At 43.5% G+C, this 16,115-nt stretch overlaps 1 protein-coding gene across 1 annotated transcript in view; it reads right to left on the reverse strand.

The window, feature by feature from the left end:
• The window catches only part of HS6ST3 (heparan sulfate 6-O-sulfotransferase 3), a 267,883-nt gene extending 256,093 nt beyond the window's left edge, over positions 1-11,790 (reverse strand). The window contains exon 1 of the mRNA XM_048493202.1: positions 10,815-11,790. Coding sequence (XP_048349159.1) covers positions 10,815-11,404 — 590 coding nt within the window. The 5' untranslated portion in view covers positions 11,405-11,790. The remainder of the gene's footprint in view (positions 1-10,814) is intronic.
• Between the last annotated feature and the right edge of the window lie 4,325 nt (positions 11,791-16,115).

Genomic DNA, 16,115 nt, shown 5'->3' on the forward strand with positions numbered 1-16,115 from the left:
ACTATGTATTTACACATTCCAGAAGTACATACACCAATTTCCAGTTGTTTCTTTCCCCTGAGTTAACACTTCAGGACAGCTTGTGACCAAATTGACACTAACCCATGGCTGTCTGATATAGACAAGACTTCAGCTACAACTATTTTTCATTTCAGAATCATAAAATCATTGCAAAATTAGTCTTCAGTTAATTTTCACATTTCTGCACTATGGAGGATATCACATACCTAAACTATCATATTAAATGTTCCTCACAGATTTGTTGGTGAATGCCAGCTCCACTGCCACTTCAATCAGTGGCTGCTCCAGGAGGGAGGTACTAACTCTGGCACGAGGGTCCTGCAGGTGGGACAGGTCCTTCAAGAACTTGGTCAACTGGTTTTGTTAGATCTTACCGCAGCGTTTGATATGGTCGATCGCGACCTTTTGACCCCATCGGGCCTCGGCCACTCTCCGGGTGCGCGGGCACTGTCCTTCAGTGGATTGCCTCGTTTCTCCGGGACCGGAGCCAGCAAGTGTGGTGCGGGGATGAAGCCTCCTGGAAGTGCCCGCTTCATTGCGGAGTACCTCAGGGGGCATTGCTATCCCCGCTATTATTTAACATCTATATGCGACCACTTGCTCAGCTGGTACGGAGTTTGGGCTGATCTGTCATCAATATGCCAATGACACTCAGCTCATTCTGTTGATGGGGGGGGGAGCGGTTGCCGCCCCTGCGGCTCTCCAGCATTGTTTGGAGGCGGTAGCTGGTTGGTTGCAGCAGAGCAGGCTGAAACTGAATCCATCGAAGACGGAGATCCTCTGACTAGGCCGTGAGGGAGAGGCTGGGGATTTCCAGCCGTTTCCGGTGTGGGAGGGGGTCTCATATGGCGCCGACCTCCTCCATTCGCGAGAGTCTGGGGTCCACCTGGATTCTGCCTCTTCATTAATGGAGACCCGCGTGGCCCTTACAACCCGGATCTGTGTTTTTCCATCTTCGCCAGGCTCCAGCAGTTGGGCCCTCCCCTTCCTCTCCCAAGCTAAGACCTGGCCACCCTGGATCCATGCAACGGTGTCACCTCCAGGCCAGACTTATTGTAACTGCCGCTTTTACGCAGGCCTTCTCATGCGCTTTGATTCGAAATTAATACTGGTCCAACATGCAGCTGCATGCTTGCTCACAGGAGGCTTCTCTTGAGAACACGATATTCAGCTCTGTGCTGGGCGCCATAGCTGCATTGGCTCCCCGTTGAATTCCAAATCATCTCTCAAGGTGTGTGGGTTTTGACCTTTAAGGCATTACTGCTGCCTGGGACTCCCTGCATGTACCTTCGACCGCATTACCCCATATCGCCCCTTTACTCGCTCTCTGCGCTCAGCAGCAGAGGCCAATCTGCTGGTGGTCCCCGGCCCCTCAATGATGCGGCTGGCCTCCACACGGGCCAGGACTTTTACAGCACTGGCCCCGGCCTGGTGGAACACCCTCCCTCCAGCTGTCCAGGCCCTGCGGGACCTCGGTGAATTCCGCAGGGCCTGTAAGACTGTGTTGTTCCACCGGACCTTCGGAGGGTCCAGCCGCTGATATGGTGCCCCCCTTACTGCTCTTTGCCTTGGTGCTGTTACATCAGGGTCCCCTCATATTGAGGGGCCCACCGTCCCCCCCTTTGGGGGTAGGTTTTAGATTGGGGTTTTTGGACGCCTCTTGTTTATTTTTGTATTAACTGTTATCCGCTGTTTTATATGAGTTTTTATATGCGTTTTATTGATGATTATGGGATGGAGCCTATGTATTTGTATTTTGTGTAAGACCTGCTCCTGCCGATGTTTGAATTGTGTTGTTCACCGCCCGGAGCCCTTTGGAGATCGGGCAGTATAAAAATCGAAGAAATAAAATAAATAAATAAAACTCTTACCTGAAAATAGGAGGAGGAAATCGGGCAGTAGCTCAGCACCAGCCCGACCTTTTAGGCATAATCTTGTTACTAGGGTGAAAAAGAACTTTAAACCTGCACCCAATTCTCAGTTGCATGGCGACAGACAAGGTCCAGGGATTAGTGAAGACATAGAAAAGCTGCCTTTTAAACCCTTGCCCCAAGCCCAATGGGGCAACAGGTCAATAAAAAACAAAAGGGGAGAGGAGAATGGATTGTTGGGTGTCAGTTCTTGGGAGCCCTTTTCTGACAAACTACAGCCCAGGTAGGCCTGGGTGCCAAAGCTTCCAGGGAAGGCAAAGGCAATTGGCTGCAGCCTCTCGTGGAATGAGGTCCTATCATAAGAGGGCAGAGATAGTGCCAAGGCTGATGAAGGCTAAACAGAAATTGCAAGCCATAGGGATGCCAAAGTTCTCAGCACAACTCTGGTCAGGAAATTTTTAACCAGATTTAAAATGTCTAGCACAAGGATGCTCCCCAATAACCTGCCCATCAGTTAAAATAATAAAAACTGTGCTTGCAGATCTGCACAACAAACCATATTATGTAGTTCAGAATATAAACTGACATTCTATAGGAGGTCCAGCCTTCTGTGTCATAACCAGATGCTCTAAGCATGGAATACTCAACCAGTGGGTCAAATTATTATTTTTTCTGTACTTCTTTCTTAGTGGTGAATAATTTTATTTTATATATTGAGGTCAGTTAATGTAATATTAAGTTTCTTTTTGAAGTTTCTTTCACCATTAAGTTAGAAAAAATATAAAACAGGGCTTCCCAAATGGAGCAAAGACTCTCTTTTCAAAATAAATACATACAAAGAATAAAAATGTACCTAAAAGAAAAAAGCCAAGAAAAACAACAAATGAACCTTTTAATAAAGCATCTAATTGTAGAGTATTCTAAGTCACAGTAAAATAAAATCCTACTGGCATTATGAAAAGCTGCTTATAAAAAGTTATGTTCACCAAAGATTTAAATTATTTTATTTTTTCCAAATTAAAGTGCTGCCCATTTAGTGCTAAACCCTCTAAGAAGCAAAGGGAGAATGAACCGGGGGGGGGGGGGGGGAGATGTATTAAAAGCAATCTGAAAAGTTGAATGCTAAGTTCTGCTGACAGGAATGATTATTGCATAACATTAGCAATAGTGTTGGAACAATGCAAGAGAGATAGGTTATTTCTAAATGTCCAGTAAGCTCAGAACAGTTAAAAATGCAGTTTGCAAAAATCATACCAATATTAACAAGGTAAAGGCCTTCTCTATTTTGTGCATATTACAAGTCAGATAACTATATACAACTACTCAATAGCTAAATACAATATTCAAAGCTGTTATTTGTAAATTTAGAATTTTTGATGAACACAACATTATTTCATACCAAAGATACTTTGTGCATTAACTTCTTTAATCAACCCAAAACATTTTTTTCTTATGAAGTTAATTTAGAATGTGAATGCAGTTCAAGGAAGTTTTGTGCAATGTTTGTTGTCAAGTCTTTTTAATGGTTCCATAATCCATTGAAAATCAAGAAATTATGTAGTTTTCTGAGCATTAAAAACATCACACTGATATGACAAACCAAACATCCTCAGGCAGGCTCATGCACTAGGAACCTCATTTTATAACTCATTTCTTTAGAAAACGAAACACAAAATGCTGCTTTCTGTTCCCCTCTGGAAGCAATACTATGCTACAAGGCTTGGGCACATAATGGAGGAAAGTAATGGGGTGAGATAATCCTCATGTCATTTCTGAGGGCTGAAATCACTGGAGTTTGCCATGCATTTCTGAGAGTAAAAATGAAAACATTAAAGCTATGACAGCAAGCAAATATCTAAGTTTTTAATGAGGTGTTACCATGGACTCTCTTTCTTAGGAATCATTTTTGGAAGACCAAACCTCCTCAAATCTAGCAACTGATAAAATCAAATTAGTGCAACTAAGGAACCACTTAATACCGCTCTGTTTTTACAGAAGGTAAGCAAACATTATAAAACCCTACGAATGTATGTATGCATACATATGCTGGAAAAGAAATAGTGTCGGCGCATACTATACACAGATAGCTCCTCTAAACTAAATTTGAGCAAGAAGCCAATCAGGAAAATATGAAGTTAATATCTGAAGGTAAAGAGGATCATCTAAGAATCCTTTCTGAGATATTTTTATATGCTTAAACCCAATGTATTTTGTCACAGATATCAAGAATGGTGTAGCAAATAAAGTGACAGGCTAGGATCTGGGAAACATAGGTTTGAATCCCCACTCTTGCCAAGTTTGCTGGATGACCTTGGGCCAGTCACACACAGTCAGTCTCAACCCTGGCAAGTATTTGATTGGGAGATCTCCAAGTTCACTTAGTCACTTTCTCTTAGCTTAAGTAACGCAACAGCAATGCTGAAAAGCGATAGGGAGAACAGCATATTGTTACCTCTCCTCTGCTATGCTGAATGGAAAGTGATGAAGGGGAGATCCATAATTATACAGTATGTTATGTTTTTAAACATTCAGGACAATTTAGTAGGCATGGCTAGAAAAAAATGGATCCTTGTTGATGCTGGTTCATATGATTATCTAGATGGAACACCTCTTTGGAACTCTATGGCTTTTATTCTCTAACAGTGTTCCCCTTGCATTTCTCTCTGGCTGCTGTGAAGGCTTATTGCCCCTTACTGCAGCCCTTGCTTCCTCTGCCTCAGCACTACACCAGAAGGCAGCCTCTCCAGAAGCCAAAAACAAAGAGACTGAGGGGTGTGCTGACAGGATCCAGGCTTTGAAACATCATCTTAAATTGCATGATTTAAGAAAAAGGAGAGTATAGATTAAAACCCCTCTCATTTTCTTCTAATTTATCAAGGACTCAACTGCCCTCTGCAAGCCAATGAGAACACTTAGGCTAAGTTCATACAAGTAGGTGGCAGCAGACACCAAAAGTGGTTACATGAACTGTACCACTTCAACTAAGCAAACAGAGGTCCTTTTTGTTAAATGCTGTTCATGTGTTTAAAAAAGAACCTGTAAGTAAGGAAAGGTAGTGTCATCTTTCTGCCTTCTGTGCTAGTTATACACACACAGCGTTTTTATATGAAATATCATTCAAACTCCCTGGTTCACTCCTCCTCATGAATTTGCCAACCAGGCCTAAATCATTGGCGATTTTCATGGGTTTTTTCTCCTAACCAGACAGTCTCCCAAATATACAGATTCCTATCTTTGAGGTTTAGCCCTATTTCATGATCCTTGTATTTACTCAAATACAAGACTAATTTTCCCCCCAGATATGCTATCAAGGGAGGGGGATCATCTTGAATTTACACACAGGTTACAGTTATATCCAATAATAATTTAAAAAATTGTGCTTAATATTTGGAGGAGTGATCTTACATTTATGGTCACATTTCTTTTGAATAAATATGGTATAGAGTAGACACAGGACCACCAAGTTTGCTATTGAAAATAATTTTAGTTTGTAGTAAACAAAGGATGGGATCTGTCAAGAGTACACATTACAACTCTGTATCTGAGATTCAATGTCCTTATAACAATCGTTTTATATTTTTATGTAATTATAATTATATGCATGCAAAGAAAACAATGTAGGTCTTTTAAAAGAGTGCTATTCAAATAATACTTGCTTCTAAAACATGTGCCATTTTTCCATTCAACAAGAAATCTTGCACTCATTGACATTTCCTATGCTACTATCGCAACACAACACATTAATACTATACAATCCTGAGTTAAAGCAAATACATGACATTCTGCAGATCTGCTAGTCCATTTTTAGAACCAAGAATTGGCATTTTGCAATGGCATCCATATCTTCAGAGTTTTCTTTCCTATATTTAAAAAAGTAGATATTGTATCACACACACTGAAGGGAGGATGAGTCAGCGAGGCTGACAGAAAGACATGAACAGCAGTCAGTAGATAATAGTTGCCCTTTCCTTGAAACATGAGAAAACCAAAATAATGCAATAATGCTCAAGTCCAAATTTTTGTGACCAGAAAGCAAGAAATGCGGGTAATACATGCTATATGCCTTTTTCAGAAAGGAAGGGTATAGTGCCATTAGAAAATAACCCCAGAGAAGGATTAGGGAATGGTTTGGTCATGTGACCTTATATCAACTTCAAGCATATTGGCAACTCATTCCATAACCATAAATGGATGCAGGATTATTTCCCCTAGTCATTCATCCCTCTTAATAAGAGTAAGGGCTCCAGGTACAGGTATTAGCCCTAAGGCCCAGGACTCAGCACAACTACCAGTCGTTACTAGTCCTGGATGGCTGCTCCTAACAGGGTGGAGTATAAAAAGGGAGGCAGTAGCAGATGAGGCTTCACCAGAGTACATGAGATGCTATAGGATCAGGAGCACGGTCATTGCTGTAGAAAGGCCATTGCTGTAGAAAGCCCACCTTCCCAAGTAACTAAAGAAGTCATAAAAGACCGCTGTCTTTGTTTACATTGTCGACTGTTCCTCTTCTTTAATTAAACTACACTTGTGTTGTAATGATATCTTGGTTCTGTCAGCTTCTTTGACCATCCAAACATAGGAACAAGCCTCAGGTAAAATAGATGACAATGGAGACAATTAAAGAACAAGTGAAGATATGAAGTATTTTCGTACTTGCAGAATATCTGCTTTCCTGCTGTTTAGTGCTTCAGATATAATTTGAGGGGTTTTATTGATATCTATAGAAAGATGTTCTTCAATAACACTGGGAATTCTACACATCGGCAGAAAACAATAGAAGGGGATTTTTCCACTTTCCCCAGGACCTGCCTGTGAATGTCAAGAAGGCAATGCTATACAATTCAGGCCATCCAACTGAGGAGCTGAGAACAAGTAATACCATCCCTGCTGCAATACTCCATCTTCTGCTGACACTGCACAGAATGGCTCCCAATGTGTTCTTAGGCTATTTTCCTGTTTTTTAAGTCAATAGTCAGGTGTAAATTAGTCATCTTTCTTCTTTTAATAGCTTTATGAGGAGTTAGGCAAATTTATTTAAACAACACTATTGGTTTTGATGGTTACATGCAGTATCTATATACAGAGGCAACACATTTCCAAATTCCAGTTGCTAGGGAACAATGGGGAGTGGTCTGCTGCCTTCACACCCTGCTTGGAATCGCCCTTAAAACATCAGACTGGCCAGTGCTGGAAACAGGATACCAAAGCGGATGGAGGCCCAGCCAGAACTACCATGTACATAAAGTGAAATGTAGATTATTTTCAAAAGACTTTCTATGTTAGGCAATAGGACTACAAAACAGAATTTTTATTTACTGTAAGAGTGTAAAAATTTTAAATCACCTCACCTGCTTCAGATTCTACAGCATGTGAAATATGCTGGTCTGTTGATTTGGTGTGTATATTTCCAAACTAATATGTTACAGAGTAGAAAAGTTTGTTCTATTACGCACAAATCTCCAGTTCACTGAAATGCATACAGATCAAAGTGAAGTTGAATGTTGAAAACAACGATATTCCAGAAAACTGATTCTGATTAGAAGAAAAAACTTCACAGTAGTATTTGGCAGGATCTTATTTTATGCTTAATGACAAATAGGCTTCACATAACTAATTTCATCTAGTCACTGTAACAGACATTGTATGTATGGACATATGACTGAACAGATAAAAAGCTAATATCAAAATTCAGATTTGGTCAGAGTTCAATATTAGGACCTGCTATGCTAGGGGCAAATACCAGACCCCTCCCCTGAGAATTATAACCAGTTCAAAAACAGGCTTTGTAACCTCTATAGCAACTCTTATATTGTCTTTAGTAAACCAGTGTTGAGTTAGTTGTGCTGTTTCATAATAATGATTGCTGTATGAAAAAGAAACTGTTCTATAATTCAAATAAAAACTTCCGATTGACCATTTTTAGTTTCAGTTCTTATCCTATTTCTCATACTGAACCTGATCCCCTTGCACACTGAAAGCAGGGCCAGATTCAAAGAGAGGGTGTCCTTCAACAGGTTTGCAGAAAAATGAGAAAAGCCCCCAAAAGAACAGGCATTAAATCTGACAAACAGAGGCAATATTATCTATGTAGACAACATAAACTGATTGGGAATAAAGAGTGATGGGGGAGGTACCAGAAATGGTGCTGCCGGAGAGCCCCTACCAATACCTTTGGGGCCCATCCTTGGGATCCGTGGGTCTTTAATATCATCAAGACCCCCTTCCTTCTAGGAGGATTAAGTTTAGTGAGATGCCGATCTTAGGAAATAACTGCTGTTTTTATTATACTTATGGAAGTTGTATTATGATGATTTTATATATATGCTTTTATGTTGTACACCGCCCAGAGCCCTTCGGGGATGGGGCGGTATATTAAATAAATAAATAAATAAATAAATAATACACACACACACGTCTCAAAGTCTCACTTCTTCCCTGTTTTGCAGCTGGCATTAAGCCAAAATATGCTGAAATATCATTTTAATATAGTTATCCCTTCCACATCATGACTTTTTCCATCACGGTCTTGATATATCATGGGTTGGCATAAGAAATGAAATGAGAATTTTGGGGGAATTTTCCAGAAGCTGCAGATGATACGCAAAGGCCAGAAGACACCACAACAAAGTTTAGAAACGCAGAAATGAATAAAATATATGTATTGTATAATATCAACATATTTTATCTTTAATACCATAAATATATACAATTTCTTTATTACAGTCAAAATAGAAGAAAAAGAGAACATTCAGGCTTATTCTTCGCTGTGGAGGGCCAAAAAATTTACATAAATTTCCAGATCACAGGGAGAGCTGCACCGCTAATCCCAGCAATGCTGAAGGGACTAGATATCAATTCTTTAAAAAATGCTATGTGTTCACTGTGACTTGTTTAAATGTCCTGTTCAGATTCAGACAATTATACTGAATTCTAATACATTTGTTTGGTATTGTTACAAAGTCCCCACAACACTACACATGGATACAACGGCCTTGTCCAGTGCTATAAGTACTCTTAAACATGCCTGGAAGGTGTATTCCATAGAAACAGACAGCGGAACTCCTGGACTATTGCTACAGGGCAGCACAGCATTATCTGGAAACCCAGAAAGCTGCTACTGCTTAGCTAAGTATATTCAAGTATCGGCAACAAAGCTGTCATGTCTAAGCCCACCACCATGGGTATAGCAATTGACTGGCATTTGCTCAAAGCTTCCATACCTGTCCACCAGCTCACTTGTCCTCTATACTTGCAGACTCAAGCTAAGTGAAGCCATTCCGATAAAATTCAAAGACTTTTACACTTATGTTTGATTAGTGCGGAAGGTTGCTGCACAGGGTACAAAGAGGACCAAAACTGAAGTCTGAAGCAGAATTATCACAGCCACAGCATCCCTCTACATCTATTCCACAAGTCCAATTAAAAGGGCCAGAGCATCCAGAGAAGTGGGAACACAAATATCTAAAAACGGCGTCTGTGGCCTGGAACACTATGCTTACAAAGCTTCATACCTTGCATGTGGGCATTCACGACAATAATCAAGAACTATCCTTTCTGACCAGAAGATGTCATCAAGCTGACAGATGCAATTTATTTGCATGGGTACTGCAAATACTACAGCACAGCTCATTTTTCAGATGTGAAACATTCACTTCAAAGATCCAACACCCATGGAGAATCTACATCTTCATAAGAAATATGAAAAGAATAAAATCATTTTATTACTATCTCAAATATCATGTACATATGAGACTGATCAATAGATGAATGTTTTACTAAATATGCAATAAACTGAAAGAACAGAATGGAAAACACAAAATAATTTGTGACAGGATAACCCCTATCCTATATTACCTTTAGATCAGCAAACTATTCATACAGTCTGCAATATTCTCATGGTTCAATTAAACATACTGTACTAGTAACTGATATACTTAATTATATAATGTAATAATTTACATTATTTAGTTTTAAGGCGTGTTAACAGAACACATTGGCAGAGTTTACACAGGTTGTAAATGGCATCATTTCTAGTTACCTAAATGAAAATTCTAGCATTCCAGAAAGCCAGTGCAGCAACCTCTCAAGTGAAAGTTTTGTAGCCTAGGAATTTTATACAAACAAAAAGCCCTAGGTTGATAATTCCTTTTCATAAGTTATACCTGCAGCACAGGTGTGCATGAAGCAGCTTTCTCCAGCTATTTACTTGTGTACATAGACCTTCACTTTCAAAAACAGCACAGTGAAGTGGGTCAACTACCAAACATTTCACAATCTATAGAGTACATTCAACATGAGAACTGTCATTTGATAGTCAATTTTAACCTTCTCCATTACCTGCACATGCCCGCAAAGCAGCACACCTGGCCAACAGCAGCTTTAACCTTCCTATCCCATCTGCCCCAACAAATGCAGCATTTCCATCCATGTGCTATGTATTCTAAATGCTTATTCCCACATCTTTAAAAGATGCCAGATACATCTGAGCCAATGGAGAACCATGCTTTAGACACAACTTCTTGAGGGTTTTTTTAACACAGAGACTTCCCACGGGGAAGAAACTTTTTGACACATCGGGAAAGTCCGTTTAAAACAAAATCTGCAGACCACAAGGCTGAGCTCAGAAGCCCCATATAGACAGCAGATAATTTTTTAGATTGGAAGAGGGTTACACCCCCATTCTGTCCTGCTTCCAGGCATAACTAGCAATAATAATGATGATGATGCTCTGGGCTATTGGCTAGTCTGGATTTCTTCTGTCTGCCTGCTTTAAACCAGTGGTGGGGCAGCTTTAAATACGAGCTGCTCTTAATTTAAGGACACCACCAGCTCATTTTCTGTAGATTCTTTAATAAAAACACATACACACACTTCCAACCTGGGCTAGTGACTGGCCCAGCCTACCCCGCCGTCGGGGCTCACCTGAGGGTACGGTTGGCGAGGCATCCCCCTCGGCGCTCCATGGCAGCGGGGACGCAGCTGGTGAGCTCGGTCCAGTCGGCGTGCAGCCCGCAGCTCCAGCCGGTGGAGAAGCGCGAGAAGAGCCACGTGTCGCCCTTGTCCGTTCCGACGGTGCCGCCGCCGCTCTCTTCCGCCGGGGCCGCGCCAGGCCTCTGACAGGTGCACTTCTTCTGGCCGGCACGGCAATGGCAGGGCCGCTCCAGGTGGATGTTGCGCACCAGGTGGCGGCCGAAGGTGGTGCCGCCCGTCTTCTGGATGTGCAGGAAGACCATCACGTCGCGGCCGCGCATGTCGAAGCGCAGCCGGCGGCACAACTCCGACAGCCCGAAAGGGAACTTGCCCCCCAGGGAGCCGGGCAAGGGGGGCGCCGACGCATGATGGTGCTGCGGATCCGGGTCGGGCGAGGAAAACCGCGGGGGACAGGGCGAAGAGGGGGAGGGAGGGGGCGGCGGTGGCGGGGCGCCGGGACAGGCATACTGATAGAGGACCAGGAGGAAGAAGAGCGCCAGCAGCGGCGGCAGCAGAAGCCACCGGCTCAGCCGCTCGTCCATGGCTGGCTCGGTTCAAGGCAAAGGCAGCTGCAACCCGCCTCGGGCTCGTCGCCGGCGCCCGACCGACGACGGCAATGGCCCCTTCTTCGCGCACAGCCCCATGGCCGCCGAGGGGTCGACGCGAGGCGTCGCCGTCGGGCCGCTCACGAGCTGCGCCTCATCTTAATCATGAAGGGGCTCCTTCCCGGAAAGGGGCCGAGGAATGGTCTGTGCGGCCGCCCGGCTAGAGGCGCCTTTTCTCTCCCTCACGACCGAGCTTCTCGCCAGCGGCAGCTTCAACTGACGAGCAGCAACCGCCGCCGAGCTTCAGTCCATGACCGTTATTTTAAACCAAGACAGCCAACAACCATCCAGCCCTCGCCAACCGACCGGCTCGCGAAGCCGCGCCGTTCCCAACTGCCGCTCTCTTCAGCGTTGCCCCTCTTTCTGCAGGGAGGGGCGGGGCCGTGGCGCTGCCCAGCCAATCGCTGAAAAGGAGAGAGTCCCGAAGCAACTACTAGCGGAGCTCAACTTGCCGGCAGTCGCAGCCAATAGGACAAGGAGGCAGGGGTGTAGCTAGGGTAAATGGAGCCCGGGGCAAAATCTGAGTTTTGCGCCCCCCCCCATATGGGCAGCGTCCCTCCCCCACCATGACCAAACAACATTTCTTGCATTCTCCTTTTAAATCCACCTTAAGGGAATACTATGGACTCCCTAGTTTAAACAACATTGAAAGCGATGCTGTTTCAGGGTAGATTCCCCACCCCAAACAGCATCACTTTCAATGTTGGTTATTGTGGGTTTTCTGGGCTGCGTGGCCGTGGTCTGGTATATCTTGTTCCTAATGTTTCACCTGCATCTGTGGCTGGTATTTTCAAAGGTGTATCACAGAGAGAAGTCTATTATACACTGTGTCCAGACTTCTCTTATAACAGACTTCTCTCTGTGATACACCTCTGAAGATGCCAGCCACAGATGCAGGCAAAACGTTAGGAACAAGATCTACCAGACCACGGCCACACAGCCTGTAAAACTCACAACTACCAGTTGAATCTGGTTTTGAAAGCCTTCAACAATACTTTCAATGTTTTTTTTTAATCTAGGGAGCCCAGATTCTCCCTTTAAATCCACTCCAAAGGAGGTGGATTTAAAGAGAGAACCTGGGGAAAATTTGAGGGTGCCTGTCAGGGGAGCAATGTTTAAGCTAACAGTACCAAACTTTTAGGATATCTTCAGGAGACTCTCCTGATGAAACCACCCAGGTTTAGTGAAGTTTGGATCAGGAAGCCCAAAGTTATGGACCCTCAAAAGGGTAGCCCCATCTACCATTAGCTCCCATTGGAAACAATGGGGGATGGGGCACCCCTTTTGGGGGTCCATAACTTTGGACCCCCTGAACCAACCTTCACCAAACCTGGGTGGTATCAGCAGGAGACTCTCCTTATGATACCACCTAGGTTTAGTGAAGTTTGATTCGGGGGGTCCAAAGTTATGGACCCTCAAAATGGTAGCCCCATTTACTATTAGCTCCCATTGGAAACAATGGAGTATGGGGTCACCCATTTTGGGGGTCCATAACTTTGGACCCCCTGAACCAAACTGCACCAAACTTGGCTGGTATCATCAGGAGAGTCACCTGACGATAGCCTGAAATTTTGGTGCTGCTAGCCTAAAAACTGCGCCCCCTGCAGGCCAAAAATGGAAAACAACCTGAAAAATAGAAAAAGCCACAAACGAACCTGCAATTTTTGCGCCCACCACAAGGGGGCGCCCGGGGCACTTGTCCCCGGATGTCCCCATGGTAGCTACGCCTCTGCAAGGAGGGGGGCGCTTCCCTCAGCCCTCCTCCCAATGGCTGAGTTCTGTCAGATAAAGGAGGCGGGGCCGGATTTGTCCTTGCAGCCAATGAATCAAAGCGCCGCGGGGCGGAGAGCGGGAAAGTGTCAAGCGAGGGAACCGATGTCAGGGCATGTGGCCAGGATATTTCCCTCATAGCAGACACATGCTGCGGCGGGAGGAGAATGGCAACACCAATAATTTTGTAACGCGATTCTGAACCACTCAAGAGAAACGAGCACGCTGCCCTTCCTTTAATTTTGGCGTTTATTGCAGAGTTGTTTTAAAATAACGCCCACCCGTGCTAGATCTGGATTAACAAGGGAAGTGAAAAACTAACATAAACGAGAGGGGAAGGCGAGAAAGGAAGGAAAGGAGCCAAGCAATGAAAAACAAGGTATTGCATGTAGATAAAACGTTCTGAAACCAAAGGAAATACATTGTCATCATGGGATTATGATTTCCAACCTTCAGGTTCAGGCTGAGGATCTCCCGGAGTTACAGTGACATTCCTACTACAGAGATCAGTTTCCCAGTTGAAAATGACTGCTTCCTAAGATGGGCCTTATGGTATTATAATCACATGAGGTCTCTCCCATTCCCAACTCCACTCTCCCCAGGCTCCCCCCCACACACACCATCCAGTTTTGGCAACCCTAGATAACACTTTGCAATATACGGGAATTCAAACATTTACAACAGCATCTACTGTGAATATTTAGTTTTGTGATGCATAAATTCACCTCATTATATGGCTGGTTTCACTCTTATATCCTCAATGGTCGAATCCCCACTACCGTCTTAGCCAGGTTTCAGAACACAAACTAACCAGGTTTGAGGGACGACCTACCCATTGCTTGCGTGGCAGATTCAGTTTCTGGCGCTCGTTCTCCCCGTTAATCCGCGTTACGGCAGGACCTGGTTGCAAGTGGCATAGACTCTGTTAACATGGTTCAGAGCTGATCCAAGGGGAGGGATGAGGGTTGAAACCCTGACTCATTTCCCGCCCTGGAGTGTGACGCAGAATTCGGGCAACCAATCAGTGCTGCAATGCGTGCGCAGCCTTTCCTTGGTTGCGTTTCTGCTTTTGCGATCGGCCAGCAGAAGGGGACGCAAACATTAAACAGTCAAACATGTAACTTTGAATCGTTAATGGTTTACACAGGTAACGATTAACTGTTTGCACAGTTAAACAGTTAAACATTAAACTTTTACATGCTGGTTTTTTTGATCACGCCCCTACAATGTACATTTCCGCAGTGGGAAAAGGTCCCGCCCCATCAAGGCACTCCAGCCAATCAGGGGAGACCGGTGAAGCGGGCTCGCCTGGTAGTGGGGATTGCAACCGGATGTGTCTGCTGTGTGCTCGCTGTGGTGGGGAGGGAGAAACTCCGATGAAGAGGACACGGTTTCACAACGAACAGGTTTGGATCTGCGTGCAAATTTCAAGTGGGGATTCGACCTATGTGTGGGTTGTACCTCAGCAGTCAATCATCAGTAGTTATGGATTAAAGTCTGGTTAAAAACTACTTGTTTCATAATCTTTACCACCTCAACTTTCTTAAAATTGCAACCTTGTAGCAATATGTTTACTAACAAACAAATGCCCATGAGTTCAATGAGGCTCTCTGCCTAACAACATAATTCTATGCTTTAGTCAAAAAATAAATCACAGGGCACCATCTGATACATTTATATGCTGCTTTTCTCCTGTGCAAATAAAGTGGCATACAATTCAAAAGAACTGATACAAACACTCAGCTTCCATGTAGAGTAAAAAATCCCAGGGATAGCACATAAACTGAGCTGGTTCTTTTTGAAGTTGACAACATTTGTGCATTGGAGGCATGGTATTTTTGTAACTGTTCCTTTATTGACAGCTTCTTTTATTTACTTCACAGAACACTGGTGGGGGCATACCTACAGATTCCTGAGAGAGAGAAAGAGATCCTCTACCCTCAAGATGCTTCATCCAACTCTCACAACAGTGTCTTTTTTCTTTTGTCTCTCTCCCTTCCATCATCAAAATGGCACATTCTTTTCACATAGATGCATATCCACCTGCCCCAGCCCCTGCAGTTACTTGAGAAAGTCACCTCTTCCAAGTTCTGTTGGGCCCCTGAACAGAACTGTTTACCAAACTCATTATGGGAACATCTACCATCTGCCCTTTCCTCAATTATAGATGTTCCCTTAATAGCGAGTTGAGAAATTTTTTTGTTCAAGGGCTTATTAGGTCTCGGAAGAGGGGAGTATCCTGTGTAGGGAGTGGGGTAAGCAGAAATGGGTGTCACCCTTCAGTGTAATTTTTGGAGTGTTTAACCTGTCGTGTTAATGCCTATGCTTTGTTTCAACTTGGTCTCTGCTCTGTTTTCAGATTTATGCACTCCAAACCTTATTGGATTGTTTGTTGGATGCCACATTCCTGTTGATTAAATTTTCTCATGCTATGTGATCAATTTTGAATCTCAGTGAGAAAGGTGGACTATAAATGATCTAAACAAACAACCCAATGGACAGAGCGGTAGAGAGCAATCCTAAGCAGGTCTGGCCAGAAGTAAGTCCCATGTTTTTTAGTTCTTTCCCTCAGAAAAGTGTCCTTAAGATTGCTGCCACAATCACCTTTTTCCTATATAGCCAAATGGAGTACTCTTAGAAGATCTTAAAGACCACTCTAATAACAACTGTACACTGCAATCCTAAGCAGAGTTACTCCAGCCTAAGCAAAATGAAATGGTATTAGACTGGAGTAACTCTCTTTAGGATTGCACTGAAGATCATATGATTATATTGTTATTTGTACAATCAGTGAAGTTTCAACTATTTTAGAATTCTTAAAAATACCTTTTCAAACATTGAACCTTTGTGTGTTAAGTGCTGTCAAGTCATTTCTGAC

Source organism: Sphaerodactylus townsendi, linkage group LG04 (assembly GCF_021028975.2).
Source record: "Sphaerodactylus townsendi isolate TG3544 linkage group LG04, MPM_Stown_v2.3, whole genome shotgun sequence".
NCBI classification, from domain to species: domain Eukaryota; kingdom Metazoa; phylum Chordata; class Lepidosauria; order Squamata; family Sphaerodactylidae; genus Sphaerodactylus; species Sphaerodactylus townsendi.